Genomic DNA, 21,189 nt, shown 5'->3' with positions numbered 1-21,189 from the left:
AATTGTTACATATTATACATAATATAAAACAAATTTAAAATGCAAATCATGAACACACACTTTTTCGGGCCGGGCCGGGCCGGCCAAACACCAAATCCCAAACCCGTCCCAAAAAAATCGGGCCACTTATTTTCTACCCAAACCCGTCCATCGGGCCATATTTTGACACCCAAACCCTCACTTTTTCGGGCCGGGTTGGACCGGGCCGCACATGATCACCTCTATAATGTACGAGAGTAAACTGCAAAAGAAAAAGAGAAAAATAAATAAATAGAAATACAAACACTAATCTAAAAAAATAAAGACGAAAGGAAAAAAAAATATAATCACTGCAACTTGGAAAAACCGCTGCTACCTGGAAACCAAAACTAGAGTATACTTTTCTGTAATTATCGAATCAATTTCAAATATGATTCATCCTTTTCCTCAAAATTTCACTTGATTTTCTTCGATTTAAATCCCTGGTTGATTTTGGGGAAGAAGGGTTTTTAAGAATAAGAAGAATTGAAAATAAACCCTAATTTCTCGAAGAAGATGGAAAATGGTGGTTTATCTGATAAATTTGGCGAATTAAGTATCGATAATGCTAAAGATAATAGTCTCTTTCAGGTCATGAAAGCTGTAGAAGCTGCTGAAGCTACTATTCGTCAACAGGTTATTTTTTTAATTTTGTTTTTATTTTTATGTAAGAATTTGTATTTAAGCATGATGATTAAATATTGTGAAGTTAACTTATTGTAATCTTAAATGTGAAATATAAATTTTTTTTGTTTTCGGAAATTTTGTTGTGTAGATGTTATGGGGTGAGATTGATTGAGGAATTTTTTAGTTTGGTAGATTCTTGCTAGTCAATTGTATTCGTGGTGATGGCGACACTTGAGTAAGAAAATTCGTGTTGGACTAATAGTAATTTGGTGTTTTGATTGATTTTTGTTATGATCTTCACTTTACAGTTCATCATGCTTCGAAATAAATCTTACAGTGTAATTAAACATTTGAGGATGGCCGATAGGATTGGCTGTTGGTTTATTGAACTATGGCGCTTTCTTAGATTTGTATGAGGCGTTTTGTTTCATTTATTATTCTTGCCTTGCTTGGTTGATTTCCATGGTATCATAGTACTTATTCTTACCATTTTCATTGGATATGCTTAGGGGATCTTATCAGTTGAAACTGTTTAATTAAACTACTACGTGAACTTAGGTTTTTGATGATCTTGTTAATGAGTCTGGATGTTTGTTTAAGGTGTTGATACTATTAGTGATCAGAACAGAATGGATATTTTTAGGTTCATATGCTTTGCCAAAATCCTTGAAGAGATGTAGAATGTTAAAAATGAAGAGTATGACTATGCTTATTTATAAAATCATTTCAGCATTAAGAAATTCGGAAGCTTTAATGTTTATTCTTGGCAATAAATTTACTAAAAATAAGAAACAATAGCCAAGTGGTCCAAATGATCACAAAGGAAGGCAAGAAAAAAGAGAACTAATGTGAAACTTAAAAATGATAGAAACCTCAATCTTACAATAGATTTGTTGGATCCTCTTATAAATTTATATTAAAAAAATAGTTTCTGTATCAGCTTCTTGTTCCCAGTCATCTTGAAATGCTTCTTGTTTCAATAACCTTCGTAAATAATTGAAACATTTTATGAAAGGATAACATTTCGATTTCTCCTGTGGTGTATTCATCTTGAAATTGGATCAACACTAGAGCCTCATTATTGTGAAGAGATGGGTAATTTATGAATTTTTCGTATGAAGAAATATTTCAAAGCAGTGTGTCGCTGTAGAGCACATTTACACTGCCTAGGCCTCTTTTTCTCATGGGACAATTGGGTTGGTTTCTTGGGGAAAGTCATTACCTCAAAGAATTTCTTGTTACTACCTACTCCCAATGTATATTGTGAAGACCCTCATAGACATTGTAGTTGTTTTCAAATACGTCAAGTCTTTATTTGGTGATTCATGCAAAGATTTTGGCAATGTTCTGTTCAACTTGTTTTGTTGAACTTCGATTTTCGATGAACGTTACTGATTAGACCTGGCTTATTTTTTTCAAAGTTTTTTAGTGTCACTTATCTTGCTAAACTTAAACTTATTTTTGCCAAGCTTATCTCTATTAAACTTAAATTATTTTAGTAATGAGTTTCTTTTAATTATCTAAGCTTTGTTTTAATTAATTTTCGTTATGTTGGTGAAACCATAGTGCAAATATGCAATTCCAATTGCATTTGTGTTCCGGGTCATGGTGATGCTATTGTTGCGCCGTCGAATATTGTCAAAATCATGAGGCAATGTGGGTAGTGTCAGCTGATAGATTCTAAAACCTTTGACTTGGACGATACATGTGTTTGCATGGTTGGAACTCATTTTGAAGAGCCTTAATTGAACACATCTTTATCCTCACTGTGTTTTTTTGCACCCTTTATCGGTGTGACTATCCGTTTTTGTGACGAAGGAATCAAGCAGATATGAATTTACCAACCCAATTCATAATGTGCAAAAGTGACTTTTAGCTTAATTTATCTGATACTTTTATCACGTAAAAGACTCCCTTTGAAATTTGGGAACCAAAGCTCAAAGGTTTGGAAACAATATGATGATATTCTTGCTCAGTGGTTTTCACTTTTCGATTTCTCACTTGATTACGATATCATGTACAAGCAAATTCACAAGAACTCTCTTTCTTAACTACTCAAATTTCAACTCAGTAATCTAAATTTTATTCAATGATGTGTATGTGTATTTGTAAGACCTAATAACTACATAACTCTAATTAGATCAAAAAATCCTAGTTTAAACAATTTTCCAAATTACGTAAAATATTATATGGACATAACTCGCCATCACCCTTGTTCCATGCACCCATTAGAATCAGGCCACTTTTGTATTAGTTCTTCTAGTATCTTAAATTCATTGCATCTTATCGCTTTTAAAGGTGTTGATGCCAAAGACCGAATTAATAACCCAACTGAGATAGGGTGGTTAAAAATTATAGAAGTGTTTCCTGGGTTTTTGGACATTACTTTTTGTCTTCTGTAGTTTATATTTTATGTAGTTGGAGCTATTTCTTTCTTTTTAGGAGTGTTTTGCAGCAAGAATCTGCGAATGGGAGTGTTTTGCAGCAAGAATCTGTGAATGGTTTTTTATACTCTTGCTTATAAGCATTGGCAAGATGAACCTCAACTTTGGCTTTTTCCATTAACTGTTCTAATTTTTATTCTATCATTTGCTTGGTACCTGTGTGTTTTGTCTGTTTTCTGGAGTCATGGATGTTTAACAAGAAAATTTTCAGGTCGAAGAAAACAATAGGTTAAGGGCAGAGCTTCTGAGGAGAGATCAAGAACTTGAAACCATTGTGAGTATTCACAGCTGCTTAATGATACTAACTGCTAGTGAATGCTCCTGCCACTCACACATACCCACGCACACTTTTCTTGATAACTTTTTTCTATACCATTTGTTTAGAAAGAAATGTTCATGTGGAAATGTAATATTTTAGTGGTACAGTGTTTGTGAACGATCTCTTATATAATCTTATTGTTCTACTTAACCTTTTTATGCTCCGTAGGCCTCATGTCTATCAGCCTATGAATCATGCAAGGTGATGGCGTGATGCATAGACTTAATTTCATTTGACCCTTCTTTTCTTGTTTGGCAGAAAGTTGATTATCCTATGACTCAGGGTCACTCTGTTGATATATCTGATAACAATAGGCAAATCAACAGGGTCTATCAAACCAGTCAAACTTATCAATCAGGTACCGTTTCTCCTTCAAGATTTAATGCTGAAATGCAGAAAGTGTATAGTAATGGGAAAGCAAACACACTTCCAGTTGGCCAGACCTCAGAAACTGCTAACTTTTCTCAGCCCACATCACCAACATTGCACTCTTCTGGCAGGTATCTCATGTTTACTTAGAGGCTGAACTTATAATTTTGGGTCTTCGGAAATAAATTTTCTAATCTTTTGCAATGAATCTGGTAACACATTCTCACTTTTGATGCATTGTAAAATTTCACTTTTAAGGTTCTACAAGGATGGAGAATATGGACCTAACAATGATCAAACACAAAGATTGCTGCCAGTAACAGAATTAGAAAATCCTAGTACCCTTTGGAAGCAGGTTTTACACTTTTGATGGATTCTTCCTTTTCTATTTCCATGCTTATAATGTAAGATTTGTACTTACCCCAATATCATTTTCTCTCAAAGATCAAGGAGCGTGATGAAGATATTATTCAGCTTCAGAAGCAGTTGAGTGACTATTCCATAAAGGTTCTGAAGCTATTATCTCATCTTTTAAACCATTGGCTTCTTGAATCTATTTCCATATGAATTTAGTGATTTTTGTAGTGGCATGTTTGTTCTTTCTCTAACTGTAGGAAGGCCAAATTCGTAATGAGAAATATATTCTAGAGAAACGCATTGCTCATATGCGAATGGTACAAGCTTCTTCCTGATTTAGTTTTTGTTATAATTTTGTTATTTTGTGGTTTTTGATCTTGTGTTGATCTTGTATTGGTTTATTAAGCCAACCCCATATGTGGGGATTAAGGCTTTGGCATTGGTCTGAATCTGTTGTGTAATATAGCGAAAGGAATAAGTCCATAAGCTTCATTAATTGCTCTATGCAGGCATTTGATCAGCAGCAACAAGATCTAGTTGATGCAGCCTCCAAAGCTCTCTCATATAGGCAAGATATAATAGAAGAAAATGTACGACTAACATATGCTTTACAGGTAATATATTTCTCTAAGTTTGACTTTTCTCGTTTTTCAATGATTTATATGATTGAACCTGTCTTAAATTTCAAGATTTTATGAGACTTAGGACTATTCAGATCATATATATTTCTCATACAGCTGATTGGGCTTCCAAAACAAGCTGTTTGGGCTTAATCCTTTCTATTTGGGTTAATCTTATGTAAAAATATATAAGTTTGATTGAAGGAATCAGTTGAACGAAATTGTTTCAATAAATGGGCGCCAGCTTTATGAGCTTGCTATAAGAATCTTATCTACATAATTGAATTTGACATAATTTTTTCTTTCAGGACGTGCAGCAAGAGAGAACAATATTTGTGTCTTCTTTGTTGCCTCTTCTAGCTGAATATTCTTTTCAGCCGCAAGTTTCAGATGCCCAATCGATTGTTGGTAGTATCAAGGTTTGTCTGAATTGTCTTGATATTTGTTTTCTTTAAATCGTAGCTTTTGTTTCTTAAGTGACTTTATGCAACATTCGGTATTATATTCTCTTACTGTATAGGCTCCAACTTTTGCAAATATTATAGATTCACTTAGCAATATTTGTGCTTTAAAAATCAAGATTAGTGATTATGGTATATACTGTCTTTTGCTTCACATGGTACAAGGGGAGTTATGTAATTCATGGAAACATGTTTGTGCTTATAAAGGCCAATTTTTATTTGTGAGTTTGACTCTAATAGATATGATACGTTGGTAGTTGCCTTGGCACATGGCTGTGATTTGGTCGTTGGAAACATCAAATCTTAGGCAGGTACCAAGAAACAGGGTTGTGCATTGAACACCATTCCGTTGAGTGGGTCTGAATCTCGAGTAGAGACAAAGGTGTCATTATTATTGGATCCATCAAGACTCTAGACTTTGAGGCCCTCTTCGGTTTTCTACTTATCCAATTACTAAACTATGATAGTAGAAAGATTTTCTGTAGTATTTTTGGATGAAGGTTTTACATATCTTTAGAAAGTGCAAGCTGTGGAACTTCATTTCTTGAGAAGTTTCAATGCTATTTTGGTGTCTAATTGATTGCAGAAAATTTACTTTTGTGGGAAATTCTACCTTTAAAGGAGGAATCTAGCGAGCAACTTTTTATATCGTGGGTAGTGGAACTTCCAAAGAAGCTGTTCTTTTTTGAATTATGTATGTCTTTTTTTTTGACTTTGGAAGACGTGTGTCGCCTATGATCATTAGGTGACCAGTCAATGAAGTAGAGGTATTAGTTGGAAAAAGTACCTAGAATGAAAACTTGCTTCCTGTAATTGCTGTTTCTTGATAATATAATTTCTTTTTCAAACTCAACAAAAGTCAACTTATGAATAATAACGAATTGGATGAGGACATGTGTACAATGTTGGAGGGAACTGCATATGTTGCATGTTATTCTTTAGGGGTACTTCTGTACTCAACCTATAAGTAGTCAAATTAAAAGCTATGGAGATAAATTTTACCATTGGCCTTGGAGTTAGTCTCAAATTAGTCTTTGCTATGCGCATGTAGAAAATGACACATGATAATTCTTATATAAAGGAGACAACAAGGATGAGGGAGTTGTGAAATTAACTCATTTGAGTGTAGGATCTTGGGGAGGCAAAGAAAGGAGTCAATCCCTAGATTGCGGAATTCTGGCTCCTAGAGTCGTGTTGCATCATATCCGAGAATTGTCTTCATGACAGAGTTTTGATACTACAATCTTAATAGCCTTTTTCATATATTGTCCCAGACTCCCACCCTTACTATCATTGTAGTGAGAGATGGTTATAATTTTCTTGTTATCTTTATTGAGGAGGGACCCGTCAAGTAAGGGGTTGGAAAATCTTACTCATTTGGGAGCATCATTCATTGTGTTTCTATTCGAGAGAGGCTTTCACTCTTCTGACAGGATAAACTCATTACAAAATATTTCTTAGATGATTTTCTTTCCCCATTCGCCCTTATAGTGTAAAAACAAGGCCGCATCGGCCGCATCGCATCGCCGCGATGTAAAGATTTTCAATAAAAGCAAACTGATATTTCCCGCATTGTAAAGGTGTAAAATAACCGTTTTTTGGGCCGTATCAAGGGATATCTTATGATTCGACTGATATATAGGTGTTATGATAACTTCATTGCCGTTCCGTTACCGCATTTTGACACTATGTTCCCCCTTCTATTTATAGGATTATTTACAATATTTCAGAAATGGCACTAGTCCAGTTATGAAAAATTGAAAATACATAACAATAGAATTATTGAGCATATTATAATAGTCTTCTAGCTTTCCTTTGTTCCATTACTGTTTGTTCCTTTCATTACAGTGTCAGATCCAACCCTCTAGTTGGACACATCTACCTTGTTGACTTTATCTTTAACCTTACATTTTGATGTAAAGCGAGCACTAATACTTGCTGGTTTTATGATTTCTTCCTTTTATGTTTCATAGTTAATTTCATAGTAACAAGAGTAATCCAAAATATTAGTTTTATTTATTTATTTTTTTAAAAAACATATTTTTCTGAGTTTTTTACATAAAGATAAAAATTTTATTGTGTTCGTGTCCGTGTTCCAATTTTGGACAGTTTATAAACCTTGGAGAGCATGCGAATAGCTCCTCAAAGCTGTCACCAAATTATGTGCTTGGCATGTGGACAAGAAAAGCTCTGATGTATTGTTTTATTGATCATCAAAATTTTCCCCCCTATTATGTCCAGAATTGAATCAACAACTTTCTATGATCTCACTTGTGGCAAGTTTCTCACAGCTACACATGATTTCCACTCTTTGATCATTTAATCAATTCATTAATCTATCGATGTTCACATAAAATATCATCCATAGATAAGAACCAACTTTTTGTTGTTAATAGTAAACATCTATTGCCGCAAGCAAGAAACAATCAAGAATTCCAGAATGTGCTTTAGAACTGAGCAGGACTTGATTAGTTGGACTTGAAATCATTTTATCGACATCCTTTTTTCCCCCTCATATCTACTTTCTCTGGATCTATTGTGGTATTTTTTGTTTTGCTTTTGTATCCTTTAATCGGATTATTGTAGTGCTGATATCGACCGGAACTTCCTTTTCAATTTTCGATATCTTGTGAAAAGGTGACATCTTATAGTTGCTCAAGGAAATCAGTAAATGTTCTGCTATGTATGTGTGTGTTCTCTCTGTATATGTCTCCTGGTTTTGCACTCTACTGAAGTTGCGTTCTCTGATTGGCTGTTTGCAGGTCCTATTTAAGCATCTCCAAGAAAGGTTAATGATCACCGAGGTAAGTGTTCCTCCTTTTAAACCCCCACTTACCGACCACAAAAAAGGAAAAGTTGGTTTAAGGCGATGTATAACTTCGTTTAGCTTCTAATCTATTGAAGCTGACATCACATAATAGATTTTGTGATCTTGTATGTCTTGTGTTGACAGGCAAAACTGAAAGAGTCTCAATATCAACTAACTCCATGGCGCTCTGGTGGAACTAGCCCAAACTTTGCCCCCCAATCCCCTGAACATGCCACTGGTGTAGCACTGACTTCAGTATGCTCACAAGCTGATATATCTCATATGTATTATGTATTATGGTGCTTTTCTGAATTTATGCAATTTCTCTCAGAGAACAATGGGGCTTGAACTTGTGCCTCGTCCGCAATATGCTCCCACAAATTTGGCAAACCCTGATGGTCAGATTGCTACAGATTGGAATTCTAGGGGGCATCATTCAGTTCAAGCTGATGCAAATGCTGGTGTTGGACAAAGTACAGAACTAGAAAATCCTGGAAGGTTTTGGCCTAATGCAAGCAGGTGAGCCTGCTCAAATGAAGATTGCCACTGTGAACTATACAACCTTCTCTTTAGTTGGTGGGTCCTGTTTTCATTTGATATTCTGTTTGTTGGTTTCAAGGTCATCTTTAAAGTAGAAATGGCTTAGCTGTTAAGAAGATAAATTTCTTCCTGCTGCTTTTGTTATTGCAATGCATAATATTTAATTGTTAGATAGTTATATTATAAGCAGATTTTGTCTATGTAAATAAAGAGATTGATGTCTAGAATAACAGTATAGATCATTTATAACTTCTTGCCAAATGTCACCACTTTTAGAGTTCAGTTTAAACTAATTTTCTTGCTCAAAAAGTATAGAAACAGACACCGTATACAGAGAAGTAGTTCATTAAGGGTGTTCCTGAAACAGCTTACCCAAAGATTTATAGTAGTATCTGTTCATTAAAAATTGTCCACATTGTAGTTTCTTACAAATGTTGATTGACTGCCGTTTTTACTCTTCGTTATCTCTTCTTTAGATTGTCTATAAGAATATGTGCCTTTCCGTATGTTTGGAAAGCTGAAGGCCTGAAACAGTGCAAGTTTATTTAAGGAAAGTTGTCTCTTCATCCTTATCCGTGAAAACTGAATTTGGCTACTTTTAAGGTATTGGTAATGGATAAGGTGTTTTAGAACTGGATCTCCCACCACCCCACCAGCAGGAAGATTGAAGATCCATGCAGACTGCTTTTTCTGTAGAACTAATGTTCTGTTTGCTCTTATATCTCTGAATTTAATACCAGAAAGAGGACAATTATTTTATCTGGAAAGGAATAAGTAACAGAATTAGGCTTCCCTTTGGAAATGAAATACCATACAATTCTCCATGCCTGATGGGTTTGTGGATTCTTCATTCATATACACAATAACGTTGGAGTCTTATAACTGAAGAAAACCAAGAAAGAAAAAAAAAATCAAGAGTGAAAAAAATGCAGTTTAATGGTCAGTATTTTATATCAACTCTTTCACCCATAAATTTGATTTTTAAATGTAGAATATGTTGTAAAGGTATCATATTGTGAGTTGCATTTGAGAGTTCATGTACTTGCTCGATTCCTTTATACTTGTTACATTTGACTTTTTACATAATCCAATGTGTTATTTTGATCATTTATATATTGAACTATACACATCCAAAAATTATATAAAGTTAATATTATGAAAGTGCGATTAAACAATTCAAACAAGATCCAACTTGACTATATTTTTTCTTACACATTAGCCGCAATATGTAAAATAAGCTTGAACGATGAATTGTGTCAATAATCGTAATGTAGCAAGTATTTCAGAACGGAGGAAGTATTAAGAGACTAGGAAGCTGAATAACTTGGATTGTTATCTTATCTTATGTAGTCTGACGTCTTTCAAGGGAAAAATAAAATTAAGTGATGCTTACAACTAGGTGGGGTTTGGGTGAGGTTGTATGTATGCAGCCTTAGCGTTGAGAGGTCGTTACAGGCCTTCAGCTTATCCAGAGATCGTCAATAACCGCAATGTGGCAATGGATCGTCAAAAAGAAAAAACTATGGTTCTGTTTTCCACTGAGTGCAGCTACAACTGCTAATGATTTTATAGTTCCATATAATCTTAGAATTATTGATTTGTGATATCATCTAACTGTTTCTTGAGACTTCTAAGTTGGCAATGGGTCTCTTTTTTATCTACTTCATAGTTTGGTTGATTTTTTTTCTCTTATTTGACCTTAGGGATTCAGATGTCAATGATACACCAGCACAAGGAGCTGTGAGCCATGATGAATTGCATCCTACACATAGTAGGATGGTCAAATTTAAGGATCCTGTCAGTAGTGCTGAGGTTGACAGAGCTGCTGCGGAACGGTACCAGAATGAAAATGAAGACAGTGGAACTTGGGGTTCTTCGGGGTCCTTTCCCTATTCCAATGCCCTAGAGGATCATAATCCTTCTTTTTCTCCAATTCTTCAACCAGTTCCTGAAGAACCTTCATCATCATTCTCTGAGGGTAACTTGTGTGGTTCTACTCTAAAATACATGTTGAGCTTATGTGGTGACTTATATTTACATCATATTCACATTGCAATATGCAGCTGCTGATGACGATCCATTGCCAGCTATAGAGGATCTTCAAATATCAGGTGACCCTTATCCAGGGAGAGAGATCTTGGCATGTGGCATTTCAGTCAATGGAACAACTAGTTGCAATTTTGAGGTCCTTGTTCTTGGGACTTGTTTTTTGAGACACATTTTAATTTATTTTTAAGCTATTTAACATTGCTTGTTTTCATGTTAATCAGTGGGTGCGTTATTTGGAAGATGGGTCAGTGAAATATATAGATGGTATTGCTCGTTCCTTTTTTCCCATTATTCATTTTTTAAGTGTGTGGGATGGTGAACTCAGATTCTTGTGAATGTCAGGTGCAAAACAACCTAACTACCTTGTCACAGCTGATGATGTGGAGACTTATTTGGCCATTGAAGTCCAGCCTTTGGATGATAGAAATAGGAAGGTAACCTTTTTGTCTAGAATTTAATTTTCTTGCAGCATACACTTCAATTTTGATCTCTTGTTTCTTTAATGGTCGAAATTGTAGGGGGAGCTTGTCAAGGTTTTTGCTAATGATCACAAGAAAATATCTTGCGGTGAGATACTTACTTTAACTGGATGAACTTTATGTTTTTATAGTCATCATTCATCGTTGAATATTTGTATTTTGTATGTTGGAAATAATTTTCAAAATGGCCCTTGTCCAATTTGTGTGTGCAATATATAACTATCTTTAAAAATGTAGCAGAGCTATATTGTTCTTATCTTTTGCCTAAAGAAAAAAAATGTTTAACTGAGGGTTGACTATTGTTATCGCATGTCTAGTGGCCAACTGAGACATGATTTTTATCGTTAGCCATACCATAAAAGGGATGATTTGAAAGCTTTTTTGATAAGCATCATGTAACAACCCGACTTACCGTTGACTCAGTAAACAGGGTCATCATGGGGTTTATTTTCTCAAGAAACTTTAATCTAAATTCCAAAACTTGTGCAAAGGGGTCACCGGTTCTATAACATAGCTGTATCAGCTAATTCTCAATCCCAAACATTTAACTAAAACACAAAGTAATCATAAAAGTCACTGTAAAAGTCCAACATAACCAATACAACCTAGTCCAATATACATTTACCAAAGGCTAATACAAAACTACAAATTCTCATGTGCTTAGCTCAATATAACATCCATGGATCTCTAATCATCGCTGCTAACCCATCATTCCCGATTGGTTCCGATCTGTAAACAATCTAAAAGATGAAAACAACAGGGGTCAAGTTAAACTGAATGAGAACAATCCAAAACAACAAAACACAATAATTCAAAATATAGGCTTAAAAGCAACATCAGTTTCCTAGATCTATGTGCGTACATGGAGTTTAGTTGAGAGGAACATCCATAGCTCTTAGGCTATGTCACTCTCGAGTGAGGCTAGTCAATATTTGCATGACAATTCACCTCAAAACATGGGAGGAAAGAGACAACGCTCCTCTATTCCATCAATGACCAGCTCGTGAGCTCGATCCATTGACCATATAACAATATCAATATAACCAATCAACCACGAATCAGTTTCAATAATTATAATTTCCAAAACAGCTTGATAAAAACCATTTCAAACTATAGTCTAGCCCAGACCCTTTTAAGGGACTGCTACTACTCACTGATAACATTAGGGCTGCACACGGTCCGGTCTGGTCTGGTTTGACAGAAAAATCAGACCAGACCAGAAATTCCGGTCTGGAAATTTTTCAGACCAGACCGGACCAGACCAGACCGTTCTAGAACGGTCTGGTCTGGTCTGGTCTACGGTTTTTTTTTTTTTTTTGAAATTTTTTTAATTGAGTGAGAATCTAAGATAAACGATAATCTGTAAACAAAATACATCATCAAATCCAAAATACATCATCATCAAATACATCAGCAACATTCTCCATCAAATACATCATCAAAATACATCAGCAATAGCGAATTGCCGACTTCATCCATGAATATGCATCATTGCATCAAGGAACATCAATAACTGAAGGAGCCAAATTGATCTTTGATAACTCTATACAATAAAAACAAACATAAAAAATATGATTTTATAAAATAAACATAATACTAATCATGATATGAAAGATCACATACCGTTCTCTAGTTGTGCTATATCCTCCAAGCACTCCTCAACTTTTAGAGAAGAAGCACGAAGCCAATCTTGACAAGAAATAAGAGCTTCTGCCATCTTTGGACTTAATGAACTTCGAAATGAATCCAGAACTCGACCTCCAGTACTAAAGGCACTTTCCGATGCAACTGTGGATACAGGAATGGCTAGCACATCACGAGCTACAAGAGAAAGAATTGGAAACCTTGAACTATTGTTTTTCCACCATGTCAAAATATCAAAGTCATCTCCATCTTCTTCTGTAACCTCATCTAAATACTTGTCCACCTCTGTTTTAGTCAATTCCCCATCCTCACGAGACTCTTTGAATTTTTTAAACTTAGATCTCATAAGTCCTTTTTTCGGAAGACCAGGTTCTACATCTTTGCTAGAACTTGAAGCACCATCACTTTGAACTATTGTTGCGGATGTGGAATGAAAGCCTTTGTATTCATTATATAAATCATAAAGGGCATTCTTTACCCGCATACAAACAACAGAAGCATCATTATCTTTTGTGTACATTTGTCTTATCCCAAATTCCACAGCTTCCCATTTATATCTAGGATCAAGTACAACAACAACATATAGCATAACATTTAGTTTTTTAGGATCCCCCCCAATACTTATCACACTTCTCTTTCATTCTTTGTGCCATATCCTTAAACTCATAATTAGGACTTTCACACCATTCTTTTAGCAAACAATCAACATCAGTTATATCATCAAAACAACCATTACAAGTAACATATTGTGAACCAGACACACGCGAAGTTAAATTATAAAACACTTCTAATAATTGAACTAAGCTCTTCACTTGGTCCCAATCATCAGTAGTAGGCTTTCCTAAACCATTTCCATAACCCTGGGCTTCAACAAATCTAAAGGGAAGTTCATCAACAATTATCATGAACGCTAAGCCTTTTCTACAAGCCTCATAGTTAAACATCCAACTCTTTATGTGAGCTTCTTGTTCCCCTTGTTCATTAACACTTGATTGAAAACTCAATTGTGTTTGAGTAGCATTTGATTTGTTATTGAGTGAAAATCTAGTACACTTACTTAAATGTGCTCTATAAGTACTAGTCCCATTTACACTAGGATTACACTTATATTCACGACCACAATAGTTACACTTACATTTCTTTTCCATGTTTTTGTTTGTAAATTTGGTGAAGTGATCCCATATGTCGGATCTTGGTTTCACAACTTTTTTCCTTTGTTTGCTCATAACTTCCTCCTTTTTGATTTCATTACCATCCTGATCATCCACTTCATTTTCATCGCAAACTAAAAAAGGTTCATCCATCGACATCGCAAACTACAATTAATCATCAACAATCTATTTAGTCTACAAACGAGTAATACCAACATATTAACATTCAACGTATCAAACGAGTAATACCAACATATTAACATTCAACATATCCAAATCATATATATATAATTTTGATGGAAGCATATAAAACACTTATTACACTATTTTACATGATATATATATCCAGACTCCAGTAATTGATCTTCACCATATCTTTCTTGCATATCAAACCTTACATGATACATCTCACAGTCACAATTAATCATACACTTGATTCTACACTTGATGCAAATTTCATATACATCTCCAGTAATTTCATATACATCTCACAGTCAAAGACATAAATGCAAATTTCAAAGTTTAAATTCTCCACAACATTAATAAATATGAAAACAAAAATTAATCATACACTTGATGCAAATTTCATATACATCTCCAGTAATTTCATATACATCTCAGTATCTCACAGTCAAAGACATAAATGCAAATTTCAAAGTTTAAATTCTCCAGCAACATTAATAAATATGAAAACAAAAATTAATCATACACTTGATTCTACACTTGATGCAAATTTCATATACATCTCCAGTAATTTCATATACATCTCAGTATCTCACAGTCAAAGACATAAATGCAAATTTCAAAGTTTAAATTCTCCAGCAACATTAATAAATATGAAAACAAAAATTATTATATAGAATAGCCCATACTCACAATCACAAAACCTGTAAATTTCTAACCAAAAAAATCAAAAATTGATAAAAAAAACCCTAAAAATCAAAAAAATCAACCAATATACTTACATTACGAGATTCTACACTTGATTCCGTGGTGAATGGTGAGATTGGAGAATGAAGAACCACAGAAGCCTCGAAGAACCACAGAAGCAGAGGCGTTTGTCGACTGTCGAGTGTCGACTGTCGATGCTTGAAGAGTTGAAGGAAGCGAGGCGAGGCGACTGTGTCTGTCGACTCAGGCGAGGCGAGGCGAGGAAGAGAGAAGAATGGGAGAAGGAAGCAGTCAAGCAGAGGTCGAGGTCTGAATTCTGATTCAGGAAATAAGGATTTAGGAATATAAGCCCTAAATCTAATCCCTAGACCATTAGAGTTTATTACGGCTTATTGGTCCGGTTTGGTCTACAAAATATAAATCCGGGACCGGACCGTAAACCGTTTAAAAAAAAAAAAAAACCGGACCAGACCATTCAGACCGTAGACCAGACCAAATAGTTAAATTACGGTTTGGTCCGGTTTGGTTTACGGTTTAGACCAAACTGTGTTCAGCCCTAGATAACATCGCTTCAAGGTAACGAATCCAGCTAACAACTAGAAGGGTTCTTCGATGATATCGTCTCCCGGAGCATAACAAGATCACAACATCACTAGAGAACGTTCGATACTACTATACTAACATATAACTTATTACATCTCCTCCTACAATCGTAGCTTAGTCAAGACTTTATCCTAACATTTCAAACCATTACAAATTGTGCATATTTTAATCTAATTCCCCAAATTGTGTTCAAGATTTTATAATTATGCTCTTGTTCAATCTCTCTTAAAGATTAACAACTTCCATGACTTCCATAATTTCCTTTTGTATTTCCAACTAATACAACAATATAGACATTTTGACTCATCATTATCAATACTTCCAAGAATCACATAATTAAATAAAAAACCCCAATTATTCATTATTTCCTTATATTCTCATATATCTCAACAAGGCTTATATCTTTACACTTATTTTCCAACCCTTATTTTCCAATATGCACATTTAGTTAACCATAAAGATAAGTATTCTAAACTACACTTCACAAGTCCACAAAATCTAGTAATTCATCCAAGAATGTTAAATTATCTACAGTTAATCTTTACAACTATTCTTCAATAAAAATCTATGAATCTCAATTTCCCACTTGATTAATATTAAACAACACCAATATTAAAACATTTCTCAACAATGCCCATATTCTCAATAATTTTCATAATTTTGTACTAATTATCAAAATCCATCAAAATCAATCCAACATCATTATCCCTTTATATATGTTTTGTTAACACAAAGGTAGCCATTCAAACCTACAATCACTAATACTCAAAAAAAAAAATCTAATTATCCATCCAAAATATCAAGTTATTCAATATTTAACATCATCGTTATTTTCTAATTAATTTCATAATTTTCTCAAGAATCCAACATTTCCACAAAGACTACTCGTTACTAATCTTAATTTGGCCCAAAGATAACTAAAACAAGTATAATACAAATCTTGGCTTAATACGTTGATCTTTGATTGAAACTTCATGGAAAAATAGGCAAATGAAATAAAATACTAGAGAAAGAAAAGAATATGTCCAAAAAGAAATCTAGGTAAATACATAAGAGTTGACAACATAAGCCATTACCTTAATTAGTAGGATAATGGCCCTGCTTGAATGAAACAAACGGCACACAAATGTCAGTTTCGCATTCTAGCCCCAAAATTTCAGAATATTTTCTGCTGCTTTCGAAAAACCATCATGAAGCCCATGGTTATGGTTGTTCGATTGATTCAAGGGCAGAAGGAATATTAATGACTCAAGAAAAAGAAAAGAAAATGAACATGATTTGTTGCAGTTACCTTCGAAATCAAAGTAAGAGAGAGGGAAGATTACACCTGTTGTTATTTTGTTTGTTATACTTGAAAATCAGAGGAAAAGGAAGAATATACCTGATGATAATTTGCCCAAATCTTGAAAATCAATGGATTGAATGAGGAAGAAGGTTAATCAACTGTAGCAGAATTCAAGCAAGAAATCAGCCATTTTTAGAGAGAGTGTGGTTTGGCTAATTTTTGGGTTCAATCGAAGTGAGAGAGAGAGGAAGGGTTTGGGTATTTTAATCAAAACAAAAGAAAAGGGAAAGAGAGAAGAAATTAAATTGAGAATATATTTATATGATGTATATTTAAGGTGAGAATATATTTATATTATGTATATTTAAGGTAATTCTCGTACTAATAATTCTCTTAAATTTACTCGTCTTAAATTATTAAATTCTCAAATGTCACACATTAATATCATCAAGTTAACTAGATTCAGTTGCGTGAATTTGTTGCCTTATCTGGAAGGTCGTATATAGATTATCTCCTTTCATTGTGTTATTTTGTTGGTTTTGAGTTGTCACAACTCACAAGCATTGTCTTGTTGACTAGTTCGTCACATATGAAGATAAATTCTTTTATTGATTAAATTTAAAGACTTTCAATACTTGCAATCATCATATGTTGGGATTAAGGCTTTGTTATTGTGGTAATACTTGCAATAAATTTTTGATTTCCTCACTCTTTTGAAGATTTTGCTTAATACCTTAATGTATAAACCCGATGATGAAATCTAGTTTAAGATTTACGGGTGAAATTGCATTTGAAAATCATTTAATAATCCAGAGATGTACGGCATTATTTTTGGCAAAATGGTATTATCAATTTGTTGATTGGGCTGGTGGTCGTACTGCCAATAATTTTTTTGTATGGTATTGGTAGCTAAATAGTTCTAGTTTGATACAGATCCTGCTATGCAGAGTCATATAGAACAGAACTTGCGGAATGGCCAGGCCTCATATAATGTATCTGTATCGGTATGAATCCTTTCATTCTCTACCTTAGTATTTATTAGGTTATTCAAGAATTCTACTTTCAACCTCAAGACATTTACATTGTAAGAATGTGAGCTTAGCTGGTGCAGGCAAATTTTCTTGACATATGGGAACCTGCTATTTTGACGATTAAGCGCGAGGGGTACAGTATCAGGGGTACTGGATCCAGCATTGTAGTTATCAATGAGAAGTTTGTGCCAGGAACCACTGTATGAATCTATTTTCTTGTGTTCTTTAGATACATGTGTTGATGACTTGAATGCCTAAGATAATGTTCTTGGATGATACTAAATCTTTATTTATAAATCATTATTTGTGAATGTTATCAGTTTCTTTAACTATAGATCCTTTACTCATGCTATAATTTGTTGGTTCATTTTTTCTGAGGAGACAATCTAAAGTGAGAGGGATAGTTTTTGTGAAAATGTAAGCAGTCAGAGCATTTAGTAAGCTATGCGGTCCAATAGTTGAATATGTCATATAATGGGCAAAGACATGATATCTTTTCTGGAAATTCATTGCTCATTTCACGTTCATTGCCGGAATAGTTGAATTTGCAATAGGATTGCACTTGTTAAGGTGTAAATGTCAAACTTGATCATGGCCTTTGGATGTGGTTGCTTGTTTGATTTAGGACTAGTTTCAGTTCTTTTTTGTCACTCTTTCCATGCAACTAGTTATTTTGTCATGTTTGCTTCATGCAGGTAAGCATTACCCATGGGCAACATATTGAGTTTTCTATAGATGGTCCTAATGAGGTGAAGCGTTTATTGCGAGCTGAAGATACTGTACCAGACATTTCCAGGTATCTGCTACGTAGTCCTAATGCTCTGATATCAATTCTGATAGATGTTATTGTTACTTCCTATCATTTTACGAAATTTCGGTGCTTACTAGAAAGAACTATATGCTTTGGCATGGCGCTGTGTACTACATAGTCCTAATGCTTTCATATCAAATTCCGTTGTTGGCTAACTTATATGGTACTTTGATTTCCTAATATGGATGTGTGACCTCAATGAATCATGATTCAATGGATGGAGTAGATTATATATATTTCTTTGTAATAGAAAGATACTTCTGCAAATTTTATATATATGTGGTTGACAGTATGTGTATATTAAGCTATGATTTTCTTTTGGTTTTGCAGTTTAAGAGATGCAATAGTCCTCACATTGAGATTATTCATCATGAAGGTGTGCTTTTCTTTATGATTGTTGCAACTTCATGTAGTTATTATTTTAATTTTGGGATGTTTTATATGGTAACTCTTTGGTTTAAACTATTATATGGAGACCTGTTTTAGTTCACATGGTAACCTTAAGGTATGTAAAATAACCTCATGATCTATTTTAAAATTTGGGCGTCAAATACACAAAGTTATTTCATAGCTCTCCTTATTTTCACGGCATGTATTGCCCCAAGTGTAAATTCCAGTGACTCATTCATTTCAATTTCATCCCACCCTTCTCACAAGTGTAATTATCGTGCAGTCCTTTAACTTTTTTGTTATCTTTGTGTGTTTTGTTATTATTGAATGCGTTGTGCTTGTACGAGTACCCAAAAACAAATACATTATTATGTTTGATTCTTATGAAATCGATGTTATTCGGTAGCCATAGCATAGATGTTTCTAGAGTATGTGTTGCTAGAAGCATTCATCCTGTGCTTGGCTCGTATCCTTGCCGCAAATAGGCAAGGATATGTTAACGTTCCAAGTACCACTATCCTCAGGAGTCAGGACTGTGACAGCTGGTGCCATTTATACTTTAATCTCATTATTTTAATAATGTTCGCACTATGTATGATTTTTATGCATTCATGTCAGTCTCTCGTCCACTTATAAAGATGTTCTTGCTTTCTGTTGACCTTTATGGTTGCAGGAAGGAAAATGAGAAATTATTCTAGGTTATTAGTAATCTACTCCGATGACAATTGCCTAGCCTTCCTTGGACATGATGTCCCGTAGTGTTTGCTTGCTGAGGTAGAAGATACTCTAAAAACAAAATTTTTGTGTTTGTGTTAGAGAAACTTATTAATTCTATATTAGTGTGCCCCTTTGTGTTTTTATACATTTATTTTTTTAGTTTGTCCCTATAAATTTGTTACATCTATATTTTGACATGGGCCCATATTATCTCTTAATTTCATTCACAAACTCGATCTCTCTTTCATTATTTCTACAGCCTCGATCTCTCTCTTCTCTCATTCATGCATGTTTTTCATCCACTTCTATTTACTCCCAACAAAACTGAATAAACCTGAAAATGAGCAAACCCGTTGAGTCAGAGGGAGTTGTAAAAGCATATACGAGCGTTGTATAAATTGGTTTTGGACGTGTAGCTTCTCAAAGTTTGTAGCAAAATTTGAACCCAAAAGATTCAACCAATAATTGAACAAAAATGTGTCTGCAATTTCAAGTGCATGGCTGAACACATTTGACAATCAGGACCATGCCAGAGATGGGAACCTTGCTAACTAGGTGGATGATTTGAGTTTATTTTATATAACTTTTTGGTCAGGTCTTTATGCATATAATCATCAATGAACGTCTGCTTTCATCAACAAGGATTGACTTATGGTTATGCTTTGATCAACAGGCTATGCAAAAAGGAAAAGGAAAGAGGAGGCGGATGTTTTTTAGCAAGTGATGGATTTTTGTGCAAGGTTCTCTTTCCCTATCTTCTGGAGTGTTGTATTCATTTCGGGTTAGTGGATTTTATTGTGTATTATAGTGAAAAATGTGGAAATGTCGAGTAATGTAAGTTATAAGTTATTCATGAATGTAAACAATTAATTCTTGAAATTTTGGAGCATATTTTTGTATTACCGGATGTCTGTCCATTTTAGTAGCAACTCAAACCTAAGCGTTGTTTATAGATCCATCAGCTTGAGCTTGAGCTTGATTGTCCTTTACTTTTAACACCCCATTTCATATATGCGCGCTAACAATACCAAAAAATCTATTCCCAGAAGATGGATTACTTTGGCATATATACTTATGTTCTTTTAAATTTATAACACAACATGTAATGTTACTAATTCAAAGACAGGTGTCGTATTCCTATATCTGTTTGGTATGACTTAAAGATTTAGAATTAAATGAATTTAATAAAAGTAAGGGAAAGGTGATAAGTGAGTTTGGTTTCTCATTTTTTCTTAGAAAAACTTAAGTTTTATTTTCGTTGGTCATTTTTTCTTAGATAAATCAAAAATGAAAATAAGGGAAAGGTAATAACAGCAGTTATTCTCAATGACTGGAAACGGTAATAATTCCATAATTAAGTTTTTCTATCAATCAATAAATTACAATAAAGCAAATACAAAATATACCCATCCTTGTAATGTCTTGCAAAACAGCGAATTAAGCTATACAATTTGACACTTAGAAATTGATAACAAAAATAAAGTTGAATGAGCAGTATAATAAGTTTAAGTTCATTAATTCTTTCAAAAAAAAAAAAAAAGTTTAAGTTGATTAATCAGAGAATTTGCTGCTTT

General features: G+C 34.1%; 1 protein-coding gene across 4 annotated transcripts; it reads left to right on the top strand.

Moving 5' to 3' along the window:
- The first annotated feature begins 281 nt into the window (after positions 1 to 281).
- LOC130813204 (uncharacterized) lies at positions 282 to 20,588 on the top strand. Of its 4 annotated transcripts, none has more exons than XM_057678977.1 (22): positions 282 to 654; positions 3,301 to 3,363; positions 3,667 to 3,766; positions 3,842 to 3,908; positions 4,036 to 4,132; positions 4,222 to 4,284; positions 4,392 to 4,451; positions 4,644 to 4,748; positions 5,063 to 5,173; positions 7,978 to 8,019; positions 8,169 to 8,279; positions 8,356 to 8,543; positions 10,268 to 10,542; positions 10,628 to 10,749; positions 10,835 to 10,877; positions 10,956 to 11,047; positions 11,132 to 11,180; positions 17,600 to 17,670; positions 17,778 to 17,897; positions 18,393 to 18,493; positions 18,839 to 18,884; positions 20,289 to 20,588. In XM_057678977.1, the coding sequence occupies exons 1-22, from the start codon at positions 535 to 537 to the stop codon at positions 20,337 to 20,339; spliced, it is 2,097 nt and encodes a 698-aa protein (XP_057534960.1). In that variant the 5' UTR covers positions 282 to 534; the 3' UTR covers positions 20,340 to 20,588. The 4 variants fall into 4 exon arrangements, with proteins under 4 accessions (XP_057534960.1, XP_057534959.1, XP_057534958.1 ...); XM_057678976.1 differs by having other exon boundaries at positions 285 to 654; positions 17,769 to 17,897; XM_057678975.1 differs by having other exon boundaries at positions 285 to 654; positions 3,667 to 3,908.
- The last annotated feature ends 601 nt before the right edge of the window (positions 20,589 to 21,189 follow it).

This window comes from Amaranthus tricolor, chromosome 5 (genome assembly GCF_026212465.1).
Source record: "Amaranthus tricolor cultivar Red isolate AtriRed21 chromosome 5, ASM2621246v1, whole genome shotgun sequence".
NCBI lineage: Eukaryota > Viridiplantae > Streptophyta > Magnoliopsida > Caryophyllales > Amaranthaceae > Amaranthus > Amaranthus tricolor.
Note: the sequence above shows the minus strand (reverse complement) of the source record. Positions and strands in the feature narration are given on the sequence as shown.